At 39.0% G+C, this 27,375-nt stretch overlaps 1 protein-coding gene across 1 annotated transcript in view; it reads left to right on the forward strand.

Moving 5' to 3' along the window:
* Positions 1–27,375, forward strand: part of GABBR2 (gamma-aminobutyric acid type B receptor subunit 2) — a 737,774-nt gene that overhangs the window by 643,451 nt on the left and 66,948 nt on the right. Inside the window, exons 9-11 of the mRNA XM_056806338.1 lie at positions 17,507–17,587; positions 21,760–21,910; positions 25,193–25,325. Of these exons, the coding sequence (XP_056662316.1) occupies positions 17,507–17,587; positions 21,760–21,910; positions 25,193–25,325 (365 nt within the window). The remainder of the gene's footprint in view (positions 1–17,506; positions 17,588–21,759; positions 21,911–25,192; positions 25,326–27,375) is intronic.

The following is a 27,375-nucleotide window of genomic DNA, read 5'->3' on the forward strand; positions in this document are numbered from 1 at the left end:
TGCTCTTTTGCTATTTTCTGATATATTATTTATAATCTTCAACTATCCTCCATTGTATTTTAATTTATCTTTTTTTCTACTCTATAGTATTTTACAAATAAATTTGTACTTCAAAGTAGTCTATTGCCTTGGGAAAATATCAAATATTTACTGGCTTGGACAACCTCCAGGAAACTACTATATATCAATTAAAAAACTTTTTAATAAATAGTAATGATATAGGTAAGTGAATATATCTGCCTTTTCCTACCTACTAGTTTTTAACAGATCAAAGACACTGCATTTGTTTATAGTGTTATTCTCTTATCCTCAGCTTTCTGCCATTATGTTGATTTTGACCTTTCTAATCCATGGTCTTTGTTATATAGCTGATTTTTATATGTCTTCCAGATCACTTCCTGCAGTTATATGACTCCCAGTCATTTCCTGCCTGTAAATATGTCAGTGTTGTTGTACATGATATTTAATGCTCACCATTTCTAATACCGCTCAACTCTCTTCTGGAAGATAGTGTTCATTATATATACGAATAAGTCTTCTTAGGGATCTACAAAACTTTCACCTCTCATTTCTCAAACCTGACACATTTTTCCTAAATAAGTTTTGTCATCTTATACTCATCTTTTGATTGAAGTTACCACCAGTCAAAGAATGTGTTTATTTAGCTTGGTGGGTGTTGTTGAGTTTTTGATAGAATTTCTCCACCTCTGTGAGAGATGGTGTCTCAAAAGTGACAAATATTTTTGGATCATCTTTTTTGCTAATTCTCATTTTGAGCATTTCAAAGAAAAATGACCTAATTGAATTTATGTTTCTTCTTGTCTTTGGGTTCATCTTGAAATTGATTCTCCCAATGCCTTTAAGAAGAACCTAAAAACCAACTTTCCGTTTAGCTATAGCTTCCTTTTGACTTCTAGTCCAATTGCCATAAAAAAAATCAATATTGGCATAGTTTATTTCATCTAAAAGTATGTCAGTTAATTGATCATTGACCAGAGATCTCACACCTAAAATACCTACAGTTAACCTCATTTTAAAGATCAGTTAAGATCTCCAGAATTCTTAGCATCATCTTCCCTTTTAGTTCCACTACTTGACTATTACCTGGAAGCAATAGGGGGCTACAGGACATTAAGATCATCTTATATTTTAATTTGTTTCATTGGTTAAACAAACAATTTATCACCTAATGGCCAATACCCTGGAGATAAGCCTTTCTATACTTAGCTAGTTTGGTCCTCACATACCACATTCAGCCTGACACTGGCACTGTACTCAACAGAACTTTCTGGAACTTACATTCTACTTTCTTAACCCTTGGGAACACAGAATGTCCTCCATGCCAAGATGAAGTCTCAGAATAAAACTTTACAAAAAGTTGTGCATAAGTATCTTGGATACAGGGAAGATTATAATGGGAACAAAGCAGAAGTCGAGGCAAAATGCTGTAAGAAATTTGAGGACAGAGAGAGATAAATAAGGCTTCAGAAGAAACATAGCCTTGAGTTGGGTCTTAAAATAAGAGGACTTCAAATGGCAGAGGGGAAGGAGTTCATTTTAGAAGTTAGAGAGCAATGCAAGATGAGAAAATAGAAAGTACTGCCATTTGGCAGAAATGTAGAAAGTATGAAGGGGAGTCATATGAGATAAAGATGGAAAGATCATAAACCCTGACTGTGAATGGCCTTTAATGATAGGTCCAGAGGTTAATACTTTTATTCCATAGGCAGTAAAGAGCCAATAATTAATGAAATGCATTAATATTATATGAATATCCATATGATGAATAGATTAGAAAAGGTAGATTAGAAAGAGAAAAGTTAGAAGGCTCTTACAATAGCATAGGTGAGAAAAAGATGGGGACTTGAACTAGAATGTTTGTAATATGATTGGAAATGTAGGAATAAATGCTAAATGATGGATAAATTAGAAAGGGTAAACTAGAGAGAGGAAAATTAGAAGGTTCTTACAATAGCTCAGATGAGAAAAAGATGGGGGCTTGAACTAGAATGATTGTAGTATGCTTGGAAATGCAGGTGTATTGGAGGCTCCTTTAACTAGGTTATTTATGGTAAAAGAAAGTGTTGGAACAATAACATAAGAAATAAGTCTAGAGGAGAGACTGAATTCTCACTCTTCCTCCTCACACACTCTTTCTGTTCTTCTGTTGGTCTTAACAGTTATTCAGCATTGGTAAGTTGACAGCAACTTTTAACAGACTAATTTCACTTTAAAATACTGAAAAAATTGATTTATTTTAGAGGAAAGGGTAGAGAGTTGGGATAGGGTAGAGGGAATTTATGGTTTCCCTAATCTATTATAAATTCAACATAAAGAAAGTAAAGGTTGAATTGTCTTTAAAGGGACATTGTTAATGACTTGAAAAGATCCTAAGAGCTATGCCCCAAATCTTTCAAGGAGAAACCAATAGCTAGAAGTTCAGAGTAAATCTCTGCCAGATTTTTCCTCAGAGTCTCAAGGAAGAAGTGAGAAATCAGTTTTTAGTGCCAGTTTATTCAAACTGCCTTCTTCCTGGCCACATTCTTCTTTGGAATCTTCCTGATTGACAGGTCTTCAAACTTCCATTTTTTTGCATTTCCTTACAAGTCTTTCATAGCAGTAATCAGTTTTTCACACAAGAAAATGCTTTTGCTTCCCTCTTCTATATCTCTTTTTGTTAATTTTAATTTAAATAAGTAACTATGATGTCACTGCTTTGGTCTCTTCAAACTTTTTTCTCTCTCATTAGAAAGTATATGAGAGTGATGGAACATACATAACTTTTATCAAATTCTTACCTTCTCAATGAGGGAAAGGGGAAGGGAGGGAGAAAGAGAATATGGAATTCAAAATTGTAAAAAAAAAAAAGGGTTTAAAATTATTTTACAAGTAATTGGAAAAAATTATTTTTTAATTTTAAGTATATAAGAGGCAGCATGGCATAATGGGTAGTGGACCAGTTATAGAGTCACAAAGACCTGGGTTTAACTTTCTGAACCCTATTGACTGTGGGACTCTAGGAAAGTTATCCTCTCTATGCTCATAAGCCACTCTTCAAATTTTAAGTTATAAATAAATTGTTGATATTCATTGCTAAAGGGAATCTTGCCACTTGGGAGTTCCCTATACTAATAAAGTCATGGACAGAAAACAAATCCAAAAAAATATTTTGTATTTATTTATATGTGTATATCTTATTAATCTTAATCAAATAGAAGCTTCTTGAAAGAAGGAATTATTTCACTTTTTTTTATATCCCTAACAACCTAGCACAGTGCACATAAATGCTCAATAAATGTTTGTGGATTGATTGGATTATTGGTTGGTCCACAGGGTCAGATACTTCAGAAAAAGATAAAAATTGAGAAGAGATCATTGGATCTGGCAATTCAGGATTACTGTTGAATTTGGGGAAATCGGTTTCAGTGATGTGAGGGGAAAGGAGCTATGTTGCACAGGTTTGAAAAGCAAATGGTTGGTAAAGCCAGGGAGGTAATGACTATAGACTATATCTTCTAGAAGCTTATGATTAAGGTGTGGAGAAAGATTGGATAACAGAGGCAGCTAGGTAGCTCAGGGTAGGACCACCAGGCCTGGAGTTGGAGGACCTAAGTTCAAATTTGGTCTCAGAAATCCCTATCTATGTGACCCTGAACAAGTCATTTAACCCCATTTGCCTAGCCATTGCCCTTCTGCCTTAGAGTTATTATGAAGGCAGAAAGTAAGGTGTTTGGGTTTTTTTTTTAAGAAAGAGAGAAGACAACAGTTAAAGAATTACAGGATCAAATGGAGGTAGTTTTAACATAGGAGAGAGATCTGAACAAGGCTTGTTTATAGACAGGATAAAGGAATCAATATGAAAGGGAAGATTGAAGAGGCAAGAGGGAGGATGATTAATGAAACAAGTGCCAGATGAGATAAGAGAGGACAGAGTCAAGGGCACCAGAAGAGGTTAGCTTTGGCAAGAAGGAATCACCCCACATCTTCATAGATGTTGCTGCCAGTTCCCTTTGCAAATTCCATGTGTCATGTGGACACCCAACAATCAGAGCCCAACAGCTCTTTAGCACAGAAAGTACATTGAGCCACAACCATGCTAAGATATCAGAATAGGTTTGGGATGGTCATGAAATGTCAAATGGAGTCTGATGGGGTCATTTTGCCAGATGTTCCCAATATTCTCCCTACTCCTTTGCTTGAAATAGTCTCTCTAGCTCCTGGCATCCATTTCTATGTCTGTCACTTGGGTTTTAATTTCCCAATATACCCTGGCTCACAGCCTAGCCTGGCCTGTGGCTTATGCTCCCTTGAATTCTGATTTGGACTCACCTGATGACTGCCCTGATATATGGCTGCTGTCTGTTTTCAGTCAGTAAGCATTTACTAAGCACCTATGATGTGCCAGGAACTATGTTATCAAGAATTTATAGGGTTCCCCAATTGACAAATGGTCAAGGGATATGAATAGGCAATTCTCAGATGAAGAAATTGAAACTATCAATAACCACATGAAAAAAAGTGTTCTAAATCCCTCCTGATTTGAGAAATTCAAATAAAAACAATTCTGAACTACTACCTTACACCTGGCAGATTGACCAATATAGCAGCAAAGGACAATGATAAATGTTGGAGGGAATATGGCAAAATTGGGATACTAATGCATTGCTGGTGGAGTTGTGAATTGATCCAACCATTCTGGAAGGCAATATAGAATCATGCCCAAGGGGCTTTAAAAGACTGCCTGCCCTTTGATCCAGCCATACCACTTCTGGGTTTGTACCCTGTTTGTCTTGGTTTCCTCATCTGTAAAATGAGCTGTAGAAGGAAATGGCAAACTCCTCCAGTATCTCTGCCACAAAAAAAAAAATGGGATCATAAAGAGTCAGACATGACTGAGATGACTGAATAAAGTTACATCATGTATTCAAATATTTGTCAAAAGTTGTCATCTTTACTCCTACAGGTTGTATAGCATATGATTCCTTCTCTCCATTCACACAGCCATAACCTTACTTGAGGTCCTCATCACTTTTTGCCTTGACTATCTTTACAGCCTTCCAATTCTTCTTCTTGCCTCAGGGATCTCCTCTTTCCAATCTCCCCTTCACATAGGCACCAAAATTATTTTCCTAAAACACAAATCTGACTATCACTTCTCTATCCAATAACCTCCAGTCACTCCCTATTACCTATTTGGCTTGGCAATAAGACCCCAACCTACCTTTTCAGGGCCATTGTTCATAACTTCCCTCTGTATATATTGAGGCTGAACTTAATTGACCTTCTTGCTATTTCTAATACACAGTACCCCACCTTCTGCCTTTGTATTCTTTCACTGAATTCTTTATTCCTAGAATATATCCTCTTCTCCCCTCTGTATCTCACTGTCCCTCCTTTCCTTCAAGGATTGGCTCAGCCATCATCTTCTACATGAGACCTTGTGTGATTCTCTCCAACTGATAATTCTTTCTCTCCCAAAGTATCTCTTTTATATGTGCCCACATATGTATATCTTCTCCCAGCTACATTATATGTTCCTTGAGGGAAGAACTATTGCCACTTATGAATTGGGGTACCCAGAGTCTAGCATAGTGCCTAGACCAGAGCTGATGATTAATAAATTGTTTTGATTGACTGACTGATTGATCGGGATGAGGATCCAAGACCCAGAGAAGTGATCTGATCTACCTAAGATTGTCCAGGTAATCAGAAATGGTACCCAACCAATGTTCTCCTGTGAAATTTGAGTTGATTCTTGAAGAAAGCCTGGGAAGTTGAGGTGAACAGGGAGAGAATTCCAAGCTTGTGAGATGGTCCTTAAAAATTGGGTAAGGAGGGAAATGGAGTGTCATGTTCAAAGAACAATAAGGTCACCATGCCATTGGATTATAGAATATGTGGCAGAGAGTAAGGTGTAAGAAGACTGGAAAAGATTGGAAAGGGCAAGATTATGAAAGGTTTAAACATCAACCAGAAGGTTTTACATTTAATCCTAGAGGCAATAGGGAGCTACTGAAGTTTATTAAATGGTTGGGGGAAGGGTAGAGTTGGCATGGTCAGACTTGTGCTTTAGGGAAATTACTTTGATAGCTGGAGTGGAGAGAGACCTTGTATGCTCAAGAGAAGTAGCACTGTTAGCACTGTTGTAGAGTAGAAAAAGCACAGGAGTCAAGGAGAAATTTTCCAGATATATAAGGTCATCCAGATATTTCCTTTTATAGATGATCTTTTGTTGATTGCATCAAATCCTAATAATATTTCAGGACCTCTTAAATGAGATCCATAATGACTCCAAGGAGGTTAGCCTAATAATTCACACAGGAAGACCCAAGAGGATAAAAGAATGTCTATTGTCCAGGCAGTTAGTCAGAGAGGATTCTTAGTATAGTTTCAGCTTTTGCTGCTACTAAGGTACCACTTTGGCTTGGCCCATGTCCAGGCCTACTTCTACAATCCATCCCTAAGTATGTATCTAGTAGAGTGACTGGCCAGTATAAGGTGCTTAGTAACTATTCTTAACAGCTAGATGGCACAATGGACAGAGCACTGGACTTGGGATCAGGAAAACTCATCTTCATGAGTTCAAAAGTAGCCTCAGTAGTTATTCAAAAGTAGTTATGTGACCCTGGGCAAGTCATTTAACCCTGTTTCCTCAGTTCCTTATCTATAAAATGAGCTGGAAAAGGAAAAGGCAAGCTACTCCAGGATCTTTGTCAAGAAAACCCCAAAATGGGGTCACAAAGAGTATGACACAACTGAAATGTCTTGAACAACAAAAATAAATATCCATGGATTAATTTATTGGCCAAATACTGTGAAAGGAAAATGACCCATAACTGACCAAAAGAATGGGGCTGATTGCCTTTGGGAAACCATCTACAACTTTTACCAGGTCTGACTATCTCTTTGAAAGAAAAGCCTAGTTTTTTAATACCAATATTTTTTCAGTGATATTATAGTCATGTAACACTGCAGTCTCTAAAGAATTGAAATTGAGGATCATCTAAAAGGCAATGGAAAGAAGTCTGGTGGGTGTAATGTTCACCTTCAGGTCTTCATAGACTGTGGAATTTATTCCATGACTCACAACCATACACCATCAGCAGGAGAATGTTAGTGTTCAAAAAGTTGGGCCTTTGTTTCAGCAAGACACTTGGGGTTGCTAAAAAGCACTCAATAATTTCCCAAAGGCAATTCAGCCCACTCTCTTCTTGTTCAGTTGTGGGCCTGGTTCACTGTCCATTTGTAGTGTCTGTCCCAGTTATATGTACTTCCTGCCTCAGAGGAACAAAATGCCATAGCCTTAAAGTGACTGAAAATACATCAATTTCCCAATCAAGTGAAGTGCTACACTTACAGTCAAAGGCCATTTAGGGACTGGACTTTTTCTACATTATCCCTCCTCTCTCCTTCTTTTCCCTTTTTTTCTTCTCTCTCTCTTCCTGCTCTCCTCTTTCTTCTCCCCACTTTGTTTTTCCCTCTCTTTTCTTTTGCTTTCCCCTCTTCCTTCCTCCCTTTACTCCCTCTCTCTTCCCTTTTCTACCTTTCTCCTTCCTTCAATTAAATACCTGAAATTGTTTTAAAGTTCTTGATGTATTCGACTCCTAGAAATAAAGCATTTGCCAATTGACCAGAACTCTATACTTTGAGGGGAAAGAGGACTTTCACTGTCCTCAGCTTAGTTGACTTGCAGAAAAACAAAGGGCAAGCAACATTTACTGGCAAGAATGGCAGACTTGTAGCTAGATACTCTGAATTCATATCCTCCGTCTCTTACCAGCTAAACTCCTTAGTTTCCTAATCTAACAAATGAAGATTTTGGACTAGGTGCTCTCTAAGCATCAACATGCTTAACATCCTATGACCTCTCTTTTCAACCATGTCCAACTCTTTGTGACCCCATTTGGGGTTTATTTGGAAAAGAATGACACTATAATGGTTTGCCATTTCCTTCTCCATTTTATTTTTTACTCAAAGATATTTTATTCTCCAAATTACATGTAATAACAATTTTCAACATACATTTTCCAAAATTACAATATCCAGACTGTATCCCTTCCTCCCCTCCCTCCCTGCTCTCAGAGGTTGTAAGCAATTTGATCTGGATTATACATGTAATATCATGCAGAACATACTTCCAATTTCTCTAGCTCATTTTAGAGGCAAACAGGGTTAAATGGCTTGCCCAAGATCACACAACTAGTAAGTGTCTGAGACCAGATTTGTATTCAAGATGATGAGTCTTCCTGACTCCAGTCCCAATACTCTATCCTCTGCACCACCCAGTTGCCCAATGGCATCTGCTACTGTACAGTATTTGTTTTCATTCCATGCAGAAATATTTTAGCAAAATGCATTATAGACGAGAAATCTACGGCTTGGATATGAGGAACTTAAGAGGAATACATTCTGAAGCTTCCTCTTAAGATGACTGCTCTCACAAATTATTTCACTCATCTATTTTCTCCCATACTGAATTTAGTGAGATCAGTTTTAAAACAAGCAGCTGAAGTAAATTGGCAGAGAGAAGGGGTCAGTTATCAAGGAGCCATTTAAAGAATAAAATGGGATTCTTTTTAGAAGCTTGTTAAGAACTCACTTGCCCAAAGAAAGTAGGGTATGTGGTTCAAAGAATATAATGAGCCCAATTTCCTGATTTGTAAATGGAAGGAGAGAAGGGAGGGAGAAGGAAGAAAATGAGAAGAGGAAGGGAGATGGAATGAAGAGAAAAATGAGAGGAAGTATAAGAAGTAAAGGAAAGAGAGAAAAGAGGAGACACAAGGAAAAAGGAATAAAGGGGGGAGAAAGGAAGAAAAAAGAAGAGAGGGAACAAAGGGAGGAAAGATGAGAGGGAAATGAAAAAGAAGAAAGAAAGAAAGAAAGAAAGAAAGAAAGAAAGAAAGAAAGAAAGAAAGAAAGAAAGAAAGAAAGAAAGAAAGAAAGAAAGAAAGAAAGAAAGAAAGAAAGAAAGAAAGAAAGAAAGAAAGAAAGAAAGAAAGAAAGAAAGAAAGAAAGAAAGAAAGAAAGAAAGGAAGGAAGGAAGGAAGGAAGGAAGGAAGGAAGGAAGAAAGAAAGAAAGAAAGAAAGAAAGAAAGAAAGAAAGAAAGAAAGAAAGAAAGAAAGAAAGAAAGAAAGAAAGAAAGAAAGAAAGAGTTAGAGAAAAGGAAGAAGAGAAAAAGGAAAAGGGAGTGAATAAAGAAGAGAGGGATAAGAGATGGAAGAGGAGATAAAAGAGTGAGAGAAATGAGAGGAAGAAGAAAAGGAAAAAAGAAGATAGAGAAACTCAGAAAGAAGGGAAAAGGTGAAGAAAAGAGGAGAAAAGGAGATGACAGAAAAGAAACAAGAGAGAAGATATGAGAGAAAGATGGGGGGGGGGGGGGCAGAGAGAAACAGAGGTGGCCACTGCCAAAGAAATGAAAACACAGCATCCTTTACCCTCCTCCTTTCATTCCTGGGCATCTTTGGTCATCTCAGTTTCTCCCCATGGACAATCTCCCACTAACCCCCAGTTATCCCTGTTCCTGAAAATTCTATTGCCATTTCACCTCCCTCACAGAAATGCTCAGTGAGAGGAGAAGAGGAGAGCCAAATAAAATTTCCCTTTCCCCAACCCAAGTGCCTTTAGCAATAGAAAGATCATGGCTTGAAGTAAGAGACCTGGGTTTGAGTCCCAACTCTGACATTTAATAACTGTAGGATCACAGGCAAACCTCTGTGAGCTTTATAAATTATAGAATTTCTGTTTATAGCATACTGATAATAATGCTCCCACTACTTCACAGTGTTGTTATGAGGAAAGTGCCTTATGAAACATAAAATATTACATAAAGGTGAGTTGTTTTTGTTCCCACTACTTCTACCAAGGCTTTGCTTCGTCCAATCAGCCCAAATACTCATATTCTTCCACTTTTCAGCCAATGGTCAGTTATGTCCGACTCTTTGTGACCCCTTTTGGGGTTTTCTTGGCAAAGATATTACAGCAGCTTCTCATTTCCTTCTCCAGCTCATTTTACATATGAGGAAACAAAGATAAACAGGGTTACATGGCTTGCCCAGCATCACACAGCGAGTAAGTGTCAGCCAGATTTGAACTCAGGAAGATGGATCTTCAAGACTCCAGGCCCGGTGCTGTATCCACTGTGCCACCTAGCTACCTCTATTCTCCCACTTTAACAAGTCTAAATGTCCCCAGCTGTCCTACAATTTAGTAGATAATGGGGGAAAATAAGATTCAAATGAGAGAGGAACATGGTCAAAAGAACTTATGAAAATGATTTATGGTTTGATTTCATGTCTAATAGTTTCCCCTATACTAAGGCATTGGGGGTTTCAGCACTGATATTCTTTTTCATAAGGTCAGTGACAGCTGTGCCCTTGAGCCTTTTTCTCTTCTCTCTGGGATACCTGCGGTAGTGATCATTAACCCCTAACCTTTAGGAGTAATGGACCACTTGAAGTATTTTTAAATGAATGATTAGGAAAATGAATAGGAGAATAATTAGGAGAATTAGTACCATTAATATGAATAGGAAAGATAGAAGAGGGAACCACTTTGGGGAGGCAGATAAGTTCCATTTCAGACATGCTGCGTTTGAAGTGTTGATGGAATATCTAGGAAGGTCAGGCAGTTGGGAATATAGGATTGGAGCTCCCTACTGGGAATAGACTTTGGAGTCCTTCAGAGTTTCATTTCAGTATAGAAGATTCATGATGGAGCTGATTCAGTTAGCTATTCCTGCTTAAATCAATCAATCAAAAAGCACTTATTAAACACCACTATGTCTTTTATTAAGCACCACTATATTCCAGACACTGTTTTAAGCATTTGGAGTATGAAGGCCAAATAAAATAATAAAAACACATCCTACCCTCAAGGAGTTTACATCCTAATTAGGACAACAATACACACACACACAAACATACATATGTATATGTATATATATATATATGAACACAAGGAGATTTGGAAGAGGAAAGCACTAGTATCTGGATGGTCAATAAAAACTTGAATGAGTGACTGAAAAAGCATTTCTTAAAGCTTTACCTTCTGTCTTAGAATCCATATGAGGTATTGGTTCTAAGGAAGAAGAGCAGTAAGGGCTTGGTAATTGGGGTTTAGTGACTTGCCCAGGATCACACAGCCAGGAAGTGTCTAAGGTCATAAAAAATCAATTTATTAAGCACTTACTTTGTAGTAAAAACTATGCTAATTGTTAGGACTACAAATAGAAAAATAAGGCAATTCCTCCTCTCAAGGAGTTCACATTCTAATTGGAGGAGATGAGATATATATATAGAGAGAGAAGGATTTGCCCACAGGCCAGTTGGAAAGACCAGAGCTCCTAAAAATCATCTGGCAGGGTGATTCAATAGGTAATGGGGGGAAAGGAGATTCAAATGGGGAACAGGCATAGTCAAAAACATTTTATGAAAATTATTTATGTTTTGACTACATATCCAATACTTTCTTTCACCTATACTATGCTACTTGGGGTTTGAGCTAGAGTCCTTAAGTTGTATCAGTTGGGTAGAAGGCAATGCCCAGGGTTTAGGAGGGCATGCATGATAACATTACTGATGGTAAAGGGCCATGGTCCTCAAGGATTGTAGTTCTTCATTCTTTGTTCATCCATAAATGGCTTTACCCTCCAGGTAGGGTATGCTGGAAGCAGGTAAAGCTGCCCAATGTTTAGAAAGGAACAGTGAGTCTAAGGGTCAGAGTAGGGCAGGACCTATTGGCTCTGCCCCACAGGGATGGGGATAAAGTGAAGGAGAAGGAGGTATTGACAGAAAGGGTGGAGGGAAAGATTCCTTGTAGTGCCTGCCTGCTCCTACTGGGCCCCTGGCCTCAGGAGGGTATCTGGGCCAGTGGATGGGCTGGGGTAGAGGAAGCATCGCAAAAGATGATGCTTGATCTGAGTCTCAAAGGAAAGTAGGAAGTCTAGGAGATAGAGATAATGAAGAAGTGAATCCTAGGGGGAGAGTGCTTAGGAATTGTGCCAGGAGAGTCATTAGGGCAAATTATATAGAAATAACCTCTTCCCAGAGATTGCAGGTGGAGGTGCCTCTTGCCTTTTCTTTATTGTTTTATCCTTAAGTTTGGTTTACAAGGAAGCTGTCAGGTATAGCCTTGTTGTTTGTTGTTCAGTTATTTCAGTCATGTCCAACTCTTTGTGACCACTTTTAGGGTTTTCTTGGCAAAGATACTGCAGAGGTTCACCATTTCCTTCTTCAGCTTACAGATAAGGAAAATGAGGCAAACAAGATTAAATGACTTGCCCAAAGGTCACACAGCTAGTAAGTATCTGAGGTCAGATTTGAACGCAGATCTTCCTGACTCCAGGTCCAGCATAGCACTCTCTCCACTGTTCCACTTACCCACCCCTTCCCCACCATTTATTCAGTAATACTGTGGTTTGACAGTCCAGGAGCTGTGGGGATGTGTGAGTCACCATGCTATGATGAGAGAGGCACAAGAGACACCTGGATGGGATGTCACTCAGTAAATTGGTAGGATAGTAGCAAGCAGTATCCCACTTCTGGTTTCTGGTTATTCTGAGCTATTCTGCATATTTCATGTTTGCCCTGGCACCAAAATAAATAAATAAAGGCTTCCTACACAGAGCAGTAGGAGTTCAACCTTTCCTTTCACATTAGCCCTTTAAAAGTCCAATGTGAGAATTCTATAGCACAGAGATTACCACTGGGTTTTGCTAATGTGACATTTAGAGACAGCATAGCATAACAGCAGGCCAGCATCCTATAGCATTCACCAAAAGACATGGAATCTCTCTATGAGAAGGAAGCTGTTGACAGGTTTTGCTTCCCTCCTAAAAGTCAAAGGAGCAAAGAGTCAAAAGTATGCATTCCTAGAGTTTGTTTCATGAAGTTTTCCAAAATGTTTTAAGAAAACACAGATCAGCTGAATTTTAGTAAAAGTCAATGCATTTAAATCACCCTGAAAGACCTTTTATACCATCTTTAAACCATCTAATAGGGGCAGCTAGGTAGCACAGTGGATAGAGCACCAGGCCTGAAATCAGGAGAACCTGGGTTCAAATATGGCCTCAGATACATCCTAGCTGTGTGACCCTGGGCAAGTCACTTAACCCCATTTGCCTAGCCCTTGCCTTCTGTCTTAGAGTTGTTACTGACAAAAAGCAAGGGCTTATGGGGGGAAAAATACTGTGTATAAAGCTTGCTGTTAGGGGCTGAGGAAAACACACAGTTTCAATAAGACCATCTCTGACTTTGTGGATCTTTACAGTCTAAAAGGGGAATAAGACACATAGTCATTGGGTACATCAGTATTTCGATGAATCCATGGTCTCCTTAGATTGCTTACATCCTCTAATGGCTTAAATCAAGTTTCCCCCTCTCCTTGTCCCATCTAATTCTTCAGTCGATCAGTGATAATTTACTAATCATCTATTATTTAACTGCCATATCCAAAGAGAACCTTGAAGAAAACATGTGACTCACCTCCCAACAGAGAGGCAATGGATTCAAAGTTCCGAAAGAGACTCATTTGTGGACATAGCCACTGTATAGGTTTCACTTGACCCTGCAAGGGTTTTTTCTCTGTTTATTATTAGAGGATGCAGAAGGGGTGAAAGGGACATAGCAGTGGCAATTCTCCCCAAAGGAGAAGATCACTGTAACATATTTTTTAAACATACAGAAGAAAACAGAAGGAAAAAAAACACAAGAAAACACAGACAAGCAGGAAAGTTTTGTCAGTAATCAATTAAATTTATTATCTATCTTTTTTTAAAGCAAGCAGTATTTAAGAGATTCATAGGTTCATGCACAATATTCCTTTTTGCTCTTCTGCATATATGGAAATGTTCCTTTTTATATTTAAGTTCAGAATTTAAACTTTAAAAATATTTTAAAGTGCTTATTGTGTGCCAAGTATTGCGCTAGGTGAACAATATAATCTCCACACAAGGAATGTACACTCAAATGAGGAAGACAATAAGTATATCTATAAGAATATGTATAATTAATGTGGAAATAAATTCAAATAAATACAAAATAGTTAAATATAAGTCAATTTAAGAGAGAAGGCACTGTAAAGGGAGGGATTGGGCAAGGTTCCACATAAAAATTGGTACTGATGGAGGGGCAGCTGGGTGGGTCAGTGCTTGAAAGCCAGGTCTAGAGATGGGATGTCCTGGTTTCAAATCTGACCTCAGACACTTCTAGCTATGTGACCCTGGGCAAATCACTTACTGCTTTTCTTTCTTGGAACTAATGTACAGGGTTGATTCTAAGACAGAAGGTTAGGATTTGAGGGGGGGGAGAAAAGAAAAAGGTACTGATGAAGAAAGAGAAAAGTTCTATGAAGACGAGCAAATTCCAGGTATATGGGAATAGCCAGCACAAATGTGTGGAAATACAAAATGTAATGCCATCTGTGGAGAAGCAAGAGACCAGCCTGGCTGCATTACAAAATGTGGGAGATGGATTAATGTCCAATGAAGCTGAAAGGAAACAGAGGAGTTTATTTTTTATCCTAAAGACATTAGATACCCAATGGAGTTGATTATGAGTCAGTAAGGAAAATCACTTCAGCAGGAATGAACAGGGTAGACTTGAGCCTTCTCCTCCATCGAGAATCCACCCAGTATGGCAGAGACTATATCCTCCAGGTCTTTTATCAGAGTAGCACTGAAGTCATCCATCTGTTACCACCTTGCACTCATTGCATGGCAAACCCACTTCTTCTGATCATGCATATCCTGGATGATACTCTTTCTTCTACTTGTTGAATACAAATCGTCATTGGTAATACATTGTAGTCTATATGTTTCTTTATTGCTCATGGGGAAGTTAGACCCTTCAGAGATAACAGTAACAATATTCACTACAAGATTGATGGTAAGAGCTAGCACAGATACTAGGGAGCATCTAGTCCAACCCTTTTGTTTTATAAGTGAAGAAATGAAGGTCCATCATTACTACAATAACAACAATATTTAAAAGACAAACCACTTTGAAAGAGTTCATTACCATGACCAATCATGATTTCAGAGGACTCATGATGAAACACACGGGACCTTTCCTGATAGAGAGATAATGGACTTGAAGCACAGATTGGATTTTTTTTTTAGGAAATTTTGGGAATTTGTCTTATTTGACTATCCATGTCTGTGAGGAGAGTTTTATTCTTCATGTTTTCTCAGTGGAGAAAGAAGAGTAAAGAATGGAAGGAAAGAAAAGGAGGACTTTTGTTGATAGAAAGATACAACTTAATTATTTTTTCCAAAAGGAGATTAATGGATTATAGAGTTCATATATGTAAAACACTGGTAATATGTTGATATTAAAAAGAATAAGGTTTTTTGTTTATTTCAGCAGGTTGCAGAGGTGAAAACACCATGTGATTTGCTAAATGCCATCTCCTAATAAATTCTGGGACAAGCTTACTGTCCATATGCAGTGTCCTTCTAAGATCTATATACTGAGAGAACAGGCTGATAGTCTATTCCTATAATTAAATATCAAATTCAGCATTTTAATAAGAATAACAGTAATAATAATGATAACTCACATTTAAATAGTGTTTGAGTTTTAAAAACAATTTCCCCATTGATAAAGCAATTACTCCATAGGTAATTCAAATTATATTAGTAGCAAGTTATAGTTGTGAAAAATTGAGGAACAGGAAGCAGCTGGGTAGTTCAGTGGATTGAGAGCCAGGCCCAGAGATGGGAGGTCCTAGATTCAAATCTGGCCTCAGACACTTCCTAGCTATGTGACCTTGGGCAAGTCACTTAACTCCCATTGCCTCACCCTTACTGCTCTTCTGTCTTAGAACCAATACACAATATTGATTCTAAGATGGAAGTTAAGGGTTTTTAAAAAATTGAGGAACAGAGAAGTTGTGACTGGCCTATGGTCACACAGCAAATAAGTGTGGGAAATGGGTCTTGAACCCAGGTCTCCTGACTCCAGGTATGAAATATATGCTATGTGAACTAAATCATACAAAGTGCTAGGTGAAAATCCAAGGGAAAGATAGTTACTGACAGGAAATCTGGGATGACTCACTGAAGAAAATGGCTTTGCTATTGTTCAGTCATTCAATTATATCCAACCCAGTGACTCCATGGACCATAGTATGTCAGGTTCTTCCATTCTCCTCAATCTCTCAAAGTTCATCTAAGTGCAAGGTCATTGATTCCATGACACTATCTACCCATTCCCTCCAGGGTCATCCCCATCTCCTTTTGTCTCCAATCTTTCCCAATATCAGTCTTTTCCAATGAGTCATGTTGTGTCCACTCCAGGACCCCAGTTCTAGAGCATCAGTTCTACAGTGTTCACCTTTCCTTGTAGTTCAACTCTCACAGCCATACATTGCTACTGGAAATAAAAACAATGTCACTGACTATTCATTGTCAGCAAAATGATGCCTTGCCTTTTAGTATACTGTCCAGATTTGCCATAGCTTCCCTTCAAAGGAGCAAGTATCTTTGTATTGTCATAAGGATTTCTTAACCCTTATTGATTATTGGTATAGGATGGTAATACCAATAATTCTGTCCTATGTGGACAGGCTGTTGGATCTGACAGAGAAAATGGCTTCTCAGATCAACCTAAGAATTCCGGCTCAGCCAGTTATGTAAAAATATTTTTTTTTAATTATGGTTAAAAAAAAAAACAAGAAAAGGGATAGTAAAAGGAAACTAGTGGAAAAGAAACTCTTATGATATACAAGTTCCTAAGCTAAAATTTCTTACTTCAATCACCTAAATGTGATCCTCAAGGATCTCCTTCCCCAACAGAGTTGAGGCTACTTCTCTTCCTATTCTATCTAAATCCCCCAAAACCTTAATCTATCTATCTTATCTAAATCATACACAAGAGAAATGTTAGGTCTCTCTCTCTTTGCTGTATATAGATGAACAAACAGCTTGAATCGCCACAGCCTTCTCCACTCACCCAACAAACCTTATTGGGCTTTCACCAATGTTTCCCCAACAACCTCCTTCACTTTTCAGATCTTGTAGTAAATATTTGATATAAAAACACTGAGATTTTTCAAATCTCACAGAGCAGCTCTTAGGACCTACTTTTGGGACAGGGTTAGCCCACAGAGTGCAAAGTCAGTTGGGTAACTGTCTCTCAAAGCACTCTGGGAAAATTCCCTCTTATCCATAAGTCCATCTGAGATTCCATTCAAATTTTAAAGAGATCTAGCTTATAAATCTCTTATGCATCTATCAGTAACTTATGCTACTTGCTCTATTTCTTAATGAACTCTTACTTAATAAATAATTTTTTACAGTAGGTAGGAATTCAGCAACTGAAGAAAAGAAATAATGTACACGAATGTTGGGGGTTGAGTGGATGGGACTATGTTCAAGGTATAGGGAGAGAACAGGGGTCTAGGCTCCATCTATGACTGTTGGGGAAAGAGCGTGTAGAAAAAGACATTTTAGCAAGTACATTAAAATGGAGAATTTGATCTAATCCACCCTTGTGGTTTTTTCTACAGATAGTAGTGAAGTGAAGGTGGGTGAATACAATGCTGTGGCTGACACGTTGGAAATCATCAATGACACCATCAGGTTTCAAGGTAGGATGGGTTGTTTGAAGTTCAATCAAAGAATGGTATGATGTTGTATAAACATCCCCAGGATTGCAGGGGCACAGATTACAGGATAAGAGCAATAATAATATCAGCTAACATTTATTTATATGGTGCCGACTATGTGTCAGGCACTGCACCAAATGCCTTATTAGCTCATTGTGAGGAGCAATACAGTTAAAGGTTTGGCTTTGAAATCAGGAAGCCCTGGGTTCTGATCCCTACTTCTGACACAATGCTGGATATCTGACCACAGCCAATTCACTTGAACCCTCTGGTCCCAAACTACTCTCTAAAACTATAAATTACAGATGGAGTTGCTGATCTGCTTCCATGAAGGAAGTTTCTGTACCATAACTTTCTTACACTGATGAAATCACAAGTTCAGGCCAAAAAAACCAAAATGTCATTATACATAAGTCCTTGAGACAAACTACTAAGGTTCTCTTCAATGACCAAGTTAGAAATCAGACTTAGGGAAGATACCTTCAGATTTTACACAGTATTGGTTCCAAGGCAGAAGGTAAGGATTTTAAAAAATAAAAATAAAAAATAAAAACAGAGGACAGATGGAGAGGGGGCAACTGGGTGGCACAGTGAATAGAACAGCAGGCTTGCAGATAAGAGGTCCTGAATTCAAATCTGGCCTCAGACACTTCCTAGCTGTATGGCCCTGAGCAAGTCTTGCCTAGCCCATGCTCTTCTGTCTTAAGAGTTGCTACTAAGGCTGAAAGTAAGGGTTTAAAATTATTTTTTTAATTTAAGAGAGGAAGAATATTGTGACATTTTGTAATTATCTCTAATAATCCAAAGTCACTTGGAAAGGGAAGGGAGAAGAGATTAAGCATTAATATTGTACCTATTATGTGCCAGGCACAATGCCAAGTGCTTTGCAAAGTTTATTTCATTTGACTCTCACAACAGCCCGGACAGGTAGATGCTGCTATGATCCTCATTTTACAGTTAGGGAAACTGAGGTAGGTAGACAGAGGTTAAGTGACTTGCCTAAGGTTATATAGCTAGTAAATATGAGGCTGGATTTGAATTCAGGTCATCCTGACTCTCTTCACTGCATCACCAGCTGCCATAGTGCCTTGGGTTTCCATGGAGGATAGAGATCTCCCTTATACTATGTACATGGAAAGTTGATAGCTCATCTTAGGGCATGGCCTCAGTCAAGGCAAGGGGCAGCCTGTTCTCATGCCAGGGGGCTCAATGGGAGCTGGAGAGCATTGTAGACAGTGAGCATACTAGTCCCCTGAGTATTTCCTCAAGTTAAGCTAAGGCCTGGCTGGAGATGGCTCATTTGGGGACAACAGAGAAGGGAGATCTGAGTCACCAATTGTTCATGCTCCATAAAGAAGGTTTTATGGGACAGAAAGGTAAAACCTCAATTTCAACAAACCACCTCCAAAATGCACTGTTTCCCCAAGTAGCATTTGAGGAAATAGCATTTGGAGGCTATTTGCTCATATTATTCTTTAAAAAAAAAAAACCTTAACTTCCCTCTTAGAATCAATACTAAGAATCAGTTCCAAGGCAGAAGAACTGTACAGGTAAAGTAATTAGGGTTAAGTAACTTGCCCAGGATCACACACTAGGAAATGTCTGAGATCAAATTTGAACCTGGGACCTCCTGTCTCTAGACCTCGTGCTCTATCCACTGAGCCTCCTAGCTATCCCACCACCCATATTATTTTTGTGCACACAAATTATTGTAGTTATTCTTTCTGTGGCTCCCTGAGCTACTTATTTTATGTATTATTTAATGGATTAACTTCTACTTAATCTAAGCTATTTTGCTATATTACTTAGTTTCATTCACAGGATTTAACCTTTGGATGTACTAAGAGAAACATGCAAAGAAAATCCCCTTCTATCACAGCCAGACATTTATCCACATTGGGCAAGGTGTAAAAATTATGTCCTCCTCACAAGTATATTAGAATCCCCCATAGGATTTCAGCATTCACCCTAACACACATAGCTGGGAGAATGGACTTTTTCTAAAATAAAAAAATCCCCATTTTTTTAAAAAGCCTTATTTCAAAGTGTCCCGCCCCATGGCGTACCCGAGCTGCGTCATCGCCCACCAAGCATACCAAAAGCACGGCCTTCCTCCATTTGCCATGGATACAAGCACCTTATGACTCTGACCATCCATCATTTGCACCTACCCTCTCTTCCTCACAGCCCTTTTTCCAAACAACTTAAGTTTTGGAAAACCAAGTGTTCCAAACAATGCCACTGGCCAGCCTTGAAAGAACATTAAAATTTCAGGAAAGTCAATGACCAAGCCAAGATCTCAGTCTCAATTCCCCCTTCAGGATCTAAAATATGTTTTGGGTTTTTTTGCTCTTCAGCTCCCAAGAACTCTTGGGATATCTTTACGCACAGAAAAAGTCCAGAGTGTAGAACACACACAACCCCAGGGATTGTTCACAATCTGCATTTAGTGAATTTCAACTTAAAATTATTCCACTTTCTACAAAGGCAAAGCAGAACCCTCCAGAGAGTGATGACTTTTTTTTTTAATATAGAAGTGACTGAGCTTGAGGGAAGGAAGTCCTAAAAAGAGCTCATTCTGGAGAATCTTTCTTTCTTTCTTTCTTTCTTTCTTTCTTTCTTTCCTTTTTAATCTTATAAGGCTACCAGCAGTTCCTTTTTATAACTCTTCATTAAAGCAATTACTTCAGGAGGTAAAGGATATATAATAAAAGACTTTTTCCTGGAGATCTTATTTTTCACTGAGGAACACAGTAGATCCCATTCAGCCTGGCCCTAAACTTTCATGGCAATCTCCTATGATCTAACTAGGACCCCAGGGCACACCTGTGCTCCCTCCCTCCTAATTCCCCAGCCTGAATGGTAACTCTCTCCCAAATGGCAACCCTCCAAAATGCTGACTTGCTCCCAAATGACTGACCACAGACCTTACCTCCACCCAGCTTCCAGGATCCTGGAATTAGGCCATGGGTCAATTTTAGAATGGCAGCTAGGAGACATAGAGGGTAGAGAGCTGGTCAGGAAGACTCTTCTCTATGAATTCAAATCTGGCCTTCAACATTACTATCTGTGTGACCCTGGGCAAGTCACTTAACCCAATTTGCCTCAGTTTCCTCCTTTATAATATGAGCTGGAGAAGGAAATTGCAAACCACTCCAGTATCTTTGCCAAGAAAATATCGAAATAGGGTCACAGAGAGTGAGACATGACTAAAACAGCTTGAGAAAACAAAGATTTTAGAATCAGTCACCTGCATCTCCCTACCTTCACCCAAACTAGCCATTCAAAAATGGCCAATGGGGGGGGGGGGGCAGTTGGGTGGTTCAGTGGATTGGGAACCAGGCCTAGAGATGGGAAGTCCTCTGTTCAAATCTGGCCTCAGATACTTCCTAGCTGGGTAACCCTGGACAAGTCACTTAACTCCCATTGCCTAGCCCTTACCACTCTTCTGCCTTGGAACCAATATTTAGTATTGATTGTAGGATGGAAGGTAAGTAAGATTGTAGGATGGATTGTAGGACGGAAGGCCAATGAATGATGGCCTAGTCCTCATATTATATCCACCCTAGGCATTCTGGCCCTTTGGTTTGGGCTTGTTTATTGGTATATGGAACTGAACATTTTTTAAAGCTCGCCATCAATGCAGAGTACTTTGTACCATTCCATTGTACAGCATCAGAGTTGCCTAAGGAATTGGGCCACTAACTCAAGCTCTGTATGATAGTATGTACCAAAGGCAGAATTTGAACACCAGGCTTCCTAACTCCAGGGTCAATTCCTAATCCACTAAGCCATATAATTCATTGAATGGCCTCATTTTGAATTTGCATACAACTAGCACATCAAACATAAAGGAATAGAGGAGGCAGGGAGCAGTACTAATACTTGCTAGCCTCCCATAGGGTTAGTTATGAATTTTTTTAACCTGAGGGAAGGGAACTTTCAAAAGAAAACCAGAGAAACAAAGAAAGCACATATACGGACCAAGAAAGTTCTCTCCCAGCTTGGCTGTGATCTGGCTGGGAGAGTATCCTCAGTATTCAGAGCCACAGTTGTTGTTTTGCCTGTGTCCGACACAATGACAATAATAAATAACTCTCAGAGGAAATCAATGTGGGTTTCACTTAAGCTGATTTTTCTCATTGACCTTTCAGGTTCAGAGCCTCCCAAAGACAAAACAATCATCCAGGAACAGCTTCGGGAGATCTCTCTGCCTCTTTACAGCATTCTCTCGGCCCTCACCATCCTAGGGATGATCATGGCCAGCGCCTTCCTCTTCTTTAACATCAAAAACAGAAACCAGAAGTAAGCCATTCTTTTGCATCTTTCTCCTCATGTTCCATAAGCTGATGTACTGCTTTTATAGAGCCTGGGATGGACCATCAGGCTCCCCATCTGTAAAATGGGAATAATCACACTTACACGACCTCTCTTCAAGGGGAGTCATGAGCAGGGCTCTATAGAAATAGAAATATAAGAGGCTATTTTTATTATCTTTATAGTCTTTCTCTGCATGGTATACCCTGAGGATTCAATAGGTATTCCTTCAGGATAGTAGAGGGCCAGAGAGTGTACCTGGAAGGAGAAAGAACACATACATCTTTCTGGGTAAGAACTAGAAATGACCTTAGGGATCAGCTCTCCCAAACCTTCACATATGACAGATGAAGAAATGTCTCGTCTAAGGTCACACAGCAATTTGGTGAAGATTAAGACTGGAATCCAGAGGCAGCAACATGGTACAGTGTGAAGCAGGAAGTCAGGAAGACCTGAGGTCAAATCTGCCCTCACACGTACTAGTTGTGTGACTTTTGGACAAGTCATTCAACCATGTTGGCCTCAGTTTCCTCATCTGTACAATGATCTGGAAAAGGAAATGGACAACCATTTATATATATCTGCATATATATATATATATATATATATATATCTGCAGCAAGCTCAGGGCCAGCCTTGCTCATGGCTTCAAGGGTCCTTAGTCAGGTGTGGCAGCAAGGTGTAAATGAGTGATGGAAGACAGCTATGTGTGTCAGCCTGGGGCCAAGCTTGGCATGGACTGCTTCCACTAGGCCCAGGTTTGGTTTATTTTTATACTCCAAAGATTACATACTTTTGGGCATACAGCTACATTATTCAGCATACATGTTCAAATGCAGATAATTGGGTAAGTGACACATTAACTTTTGACAAATCATTTGATTAACATTCTGTGATCATTCTATATGCTTATATTGTAACTATTGATTCTGACAAGACACACAAAGGTTTTGCAAAAGATAAATGATTTTGTCATCAGTGGAGTAGTTATAGGTTAGTTTTCTCATTCACCTGTGAGGTGCTTGAGCTTATAATCAAAGAAAATCATATGTTACTTTTAATAAAAATAGATCATCAATCAGAAGTTCTAGAGTCAATCAACAACACTGCAGCCAAGTCAAGGGATCAAAGGGGTAATAGAAGCACAACTAGTTTTAATATTAAACTAATCATTTTTCAGAGTTTCACTGGGGAGTTTCTGAGATGGGTTTTGGTTGGTAAATCAAGGCACTGAGGCATAATGTACTAAAGGATATTGTGCAAGCCTCTCACTATGATGATTTATGTACTGTGTAATAAAGAGAATTTGTTTCTGTGCATGGGGGTAGGGGATTTCTGGGCATAGCTTTTGTTAGGAATTATATACCTAAGCAAAAGTTAACCCTCTTTTGGGTTTGGTTTTGTGAGTCTGATCTTTTGGTGATATTTTGGGGGAAGTGTGCAAGTATTTTGCTCTCATATTAGTTTTCCTAAGACTAGAAAGAGGACAATAATCATATCAATTCCATTAGTAAGGGATGTTGATGATAGAAGTCACACATAATGGGCTGAGTGGGTGTATCCATCCTGCCAAGGAGCCACTTTGTGACCTCCTGACTTCTACATGTGACCTTGTCAAGACATTGTAGCCTGACGGCTCCCAGCAAGTATCTTTGCCAAGTAAACCCCAAATGGTGTCTCGGAGAGTCAAACACAAATGAAATGGCTGAACAACAACAAAGACTAGAATTCAGACCTCCTGGCTTCCAGCCCAGGACTCTCTCCACTGTAACATACTGCCTCTCCAAATTACAGAGAACATTCCCCCACAGAGAAACTCGCCCACTAGGGAAACCTGGCTAGTGTTAGATGACAAACAACAAGGCCACATTTTAGGCTACAGATTTTTTTTAAATATAGTTCTTTGCTTTAGTTTCCATGGAGAGTCTCTAAATCCAGTTTCCCTTCATGTTGGGGTTGATGGGGGGGAGGGAGGGAGAGTTGAGAGAGAAGAGGATAGAGGTGAGGGGGGGTCAGTCTCTGCTATTCAAGACCAGCTTCAGAAAAGACAGGTGTCAGAATCATTCCTCATCCTTTAAATAAATGTTGTAGCCCTGAAGGGCACTGGCCTAGAACCCAATGTGAAGACAAGCCTCACAAACACACCATATGATCAAGAATCAAGCAGAGGCAGCTACTGTGTCCCCCACAGTGAAGCATCATCTCTGAGGCTACCAGAGCTGTTGAAACCCAGAAAATGAGTCAATGCTTGATCCAGGAATAAATCTAACTCCAAGAGAGAATCTAGGACAATGACAGTGAATTTTCCCTTCTTCTTCTATGAAAAGGAGAAAGCTGTCTTGATAGTGTAGCAATTTGTTAACGCTTTGATCCTGGATGAAAGATAAAAAGAGATCCTCTACTCAAGTCCTAGATGTCAACTTTAGAAGGTAGCTCAGACAAAGAGTCCAGCTAAGGGGACCCTCCCCACCCCCTGACATCCCTACCCTAAGCAAATGGTCATCCAGGCTTTGCTTGAAGACCTCCATGGACAGACATCTCACAAGCTAGTAAAACATACTGTTCCCTTTTTGGACAGTTCCCTCAGTTAGAAAGTTTGGACAAGTTATTGTTGTTGCCATATTTATTAGAAAACACACCATACCAGAAGCTGACAGACCTGGATTTGAGTTCCAGACCTGGCAAAGCCATTTAACATCCTTAACTGTTAGTTTTCTTGTCTGCTAAATAGTGGGGGGGGGGGGGGAGGAACTAAAGTACTTTAGAAAAGTATTTGCAAAAACAGTACAAGAACTACACTATTCTTTTTGTTCCTAGTTGCCTTTATCTACAGACTAAACTGTCTATAATTTCTTCCAGCATACTAGGGGGAAATCAGTATTCTTATTTCCTATTTGCTGTTATCCAGTGAATTTTTTATCCAAAAGTCTGTAAATTATTTATTGGAAAATCTGTAAAGAAACAGAGATCACCATGGTTCTAAATCTTTCCTTCAAGGACCAAAAAAGTCCCCCCACATCTCAATGACGAGATCTCCCCTTCTGTGCAGTCCTGCGGTTCTTATTGTCTGTGCCTTCTCCTGAAGTTTTGCATTATTACTGAACTGTTTCATCTATTTGTCTCATCTTCCCAACTAAGAAAGCACATCTTGCCTTTTTTCCCCTAAGTGCCTAATACAGTATACAGTATTGTACACAGCAGGCATTCAGCAAATGTGTATTGAGTGAATGAATGAATGAACCATCCCTATCTATCTCTTTCTGTTGGCAGGTTAATAAAGATGTCCAGCCCATACATGAACAACCTTATTATTCTTGGGGGAATGCTGTCCTATGCATCTATTTTTCTGTTTGGCCTTGATGGATCCTTTGTCTCTGAAAAAACTTTTGAAACACTTTGCACTGTAAGTAACTCAAATTATTCTACCTGAAATGAATCATACAATATAAAATTTTTCATAGTGAAAATATAAAATCAGTAATGTACCACTTATCCCAGGGTCAGTTTTTGGAAACCTCAGCTATTCTGAACAATCATAAACCCAGAAGTGAAAAAATCTCTGAGCCAAGAGAAAGAGTTGTTATAAAGCCAGTGTACTTCTATAAAGAGAAGCATGGGGTCGCCGCTAAAGTCCAGCCTATTGACTTCCTGTGTCTAAAATTAAGTTTATTGATTTAAACAAGCTTCAGGCAGAAGCTAGCCCACTGAAAAGTGGCAGTAGGTATTGAGGAGACAGGCAGAAGATTCACCAATTGCAAAAACCATGAATCAACCTGGCAGAAGTACCAAAGGGACAGGGCTACAGCATCTTGTGAGGCATCCTAGAATCTACTATAGAACAGTATTTTGTGTTTGTTAATGGTGACACTGCATTTTTTAACCCTTCCTTCTGGTTTAGATTGGATACTAAATATCATTTCCAAGGCAGAAGAGTGGTAAGGGCTAGGCAGTTGGGGCTAAGTAACTTGCCCAGGGTCCTATAGCTAGGAAGTGTCCAAGGTCAAATTTGAACCCAGGACTTTCCATCTCCAAGCCTTGGTCTCTGTCCAAGGTAGCTGCCCCTAACACTAAATCTTAAAGCAGAAATTTGTTTAGAATGGCTGATAAGTAACTGTTGACAGTCTGGTCAAGCTTATGGACCCTTTCTCTGAATAATATTTTTAAATGTACATAATAAAATGCATAGAACTACTAAGGAAACCAATTATGCTGAAATACCATTATGAGAATTTTTTTAATTTTGAGAAACTTTTAAAAAGAAAAAATGATTGAATTTTAAGCATCAGCACTTAAGGGGTAAGCCAGTTAAGTGCAAATTTTAGTTTCTACCTTTGCTTATTCAATAGACAAGTAGGTGGCACAGTGGATAAAGAGCCAGGCCTGGGGTCAGGAAGATTCATCTTCCTGAGTTCCAATCTGTCTTCAAACACTTACTGTGTGATCCTAAACAAGGCACTAAGCCCTCTTTGCCTCAGTTTCCTCATCTGGAAAATAAGCTGGAGAAGGAAATGGTAAACAATTCCAGTATCTTTGCCAAAAAAAAGGTCCCAAATAGTAGGACATGACTAAAACAATTCAACAACAGCCTAGATAACAGAAGTGTTACTGTATCAAAAGAAGTCACCTCTTTAGTATGAGCCCTCATGATTCATATACCTTGGGATTTCCATTCCCAATCAATTGATCAGTTTTCTTTTATTATTTTCCTTGTTTCTTTATATTTTTCTGACTTTTTTATGACCAAGCTGAAGGTTTTCTTGGTTTTTCCTTTGCCTAAAACGAATGCAGGACTTAGTGAAAGCTTTCTGGGATTAGAGGAGATGAAAGGAGTTGGGAATTGAGCCTCTGTCCAAAGTCAATTCTTATTTCCTTAAGAGATTCACAGCAATTTAGTTCCTTCTTTTGTGCAGAAAGGCCTTTAGTGTTTTCCTTCCCAAAGATCTCAATTTTGTTTCCTTCTGAAAGACAAGGAAATGGAAAATGTCCCTTGGAGAGAAAGCCCCAAAGGGTTTGTAAAAGGAGGTTTCCAAAGTTTCAGTCCACTACCTGCGATTTTCAGTATTCCCTATCGAATCCCTCTCTTGACTTCTCTTCATGACCCTGCTTGGAGAAAGACAGAAAGGCAACCATTCTATTCATACCTTCCAGATAGTCATCCATGATACTTCTCTGTTTCAACTCCGGAGGGCTTCCAATGACCAGACGGCAATCAGTCAAATCTTCCAAACATTCTGGCCCTTATCGCCACCTGCATGTACCCATTCAAGTCACCAAATTGTCCTCAGGATATTACACTGACTTCCTCTTTAGGAGGAGCCCATCCCCTCTTACATGGGCTACAGAATCTAGTGAAATGCAAGCATTGCTAAAAGATCATTTAAACCAATTCAACAAACATTTCCTACGCACCCTCTATATACAAAGCAGCCTGTTAAGTACTGGAAACACCAAGA

This window comes from Monodelphis domestica, chromosome 7 (genome assembly GCF_027887165.1).
Source record: "Monodelphis domestica isolate mMonDom1 chromosome 7, mMonDom1.pri, whole genome shotgun sequence".
In the NCBI taxonomy this organism is placed as follows: Eukaryota; Metazoa; Chordata; class Mammalia; order Didelphimorphia; family Didelphidae; genus Monodelphis; species Monodelphis domestica.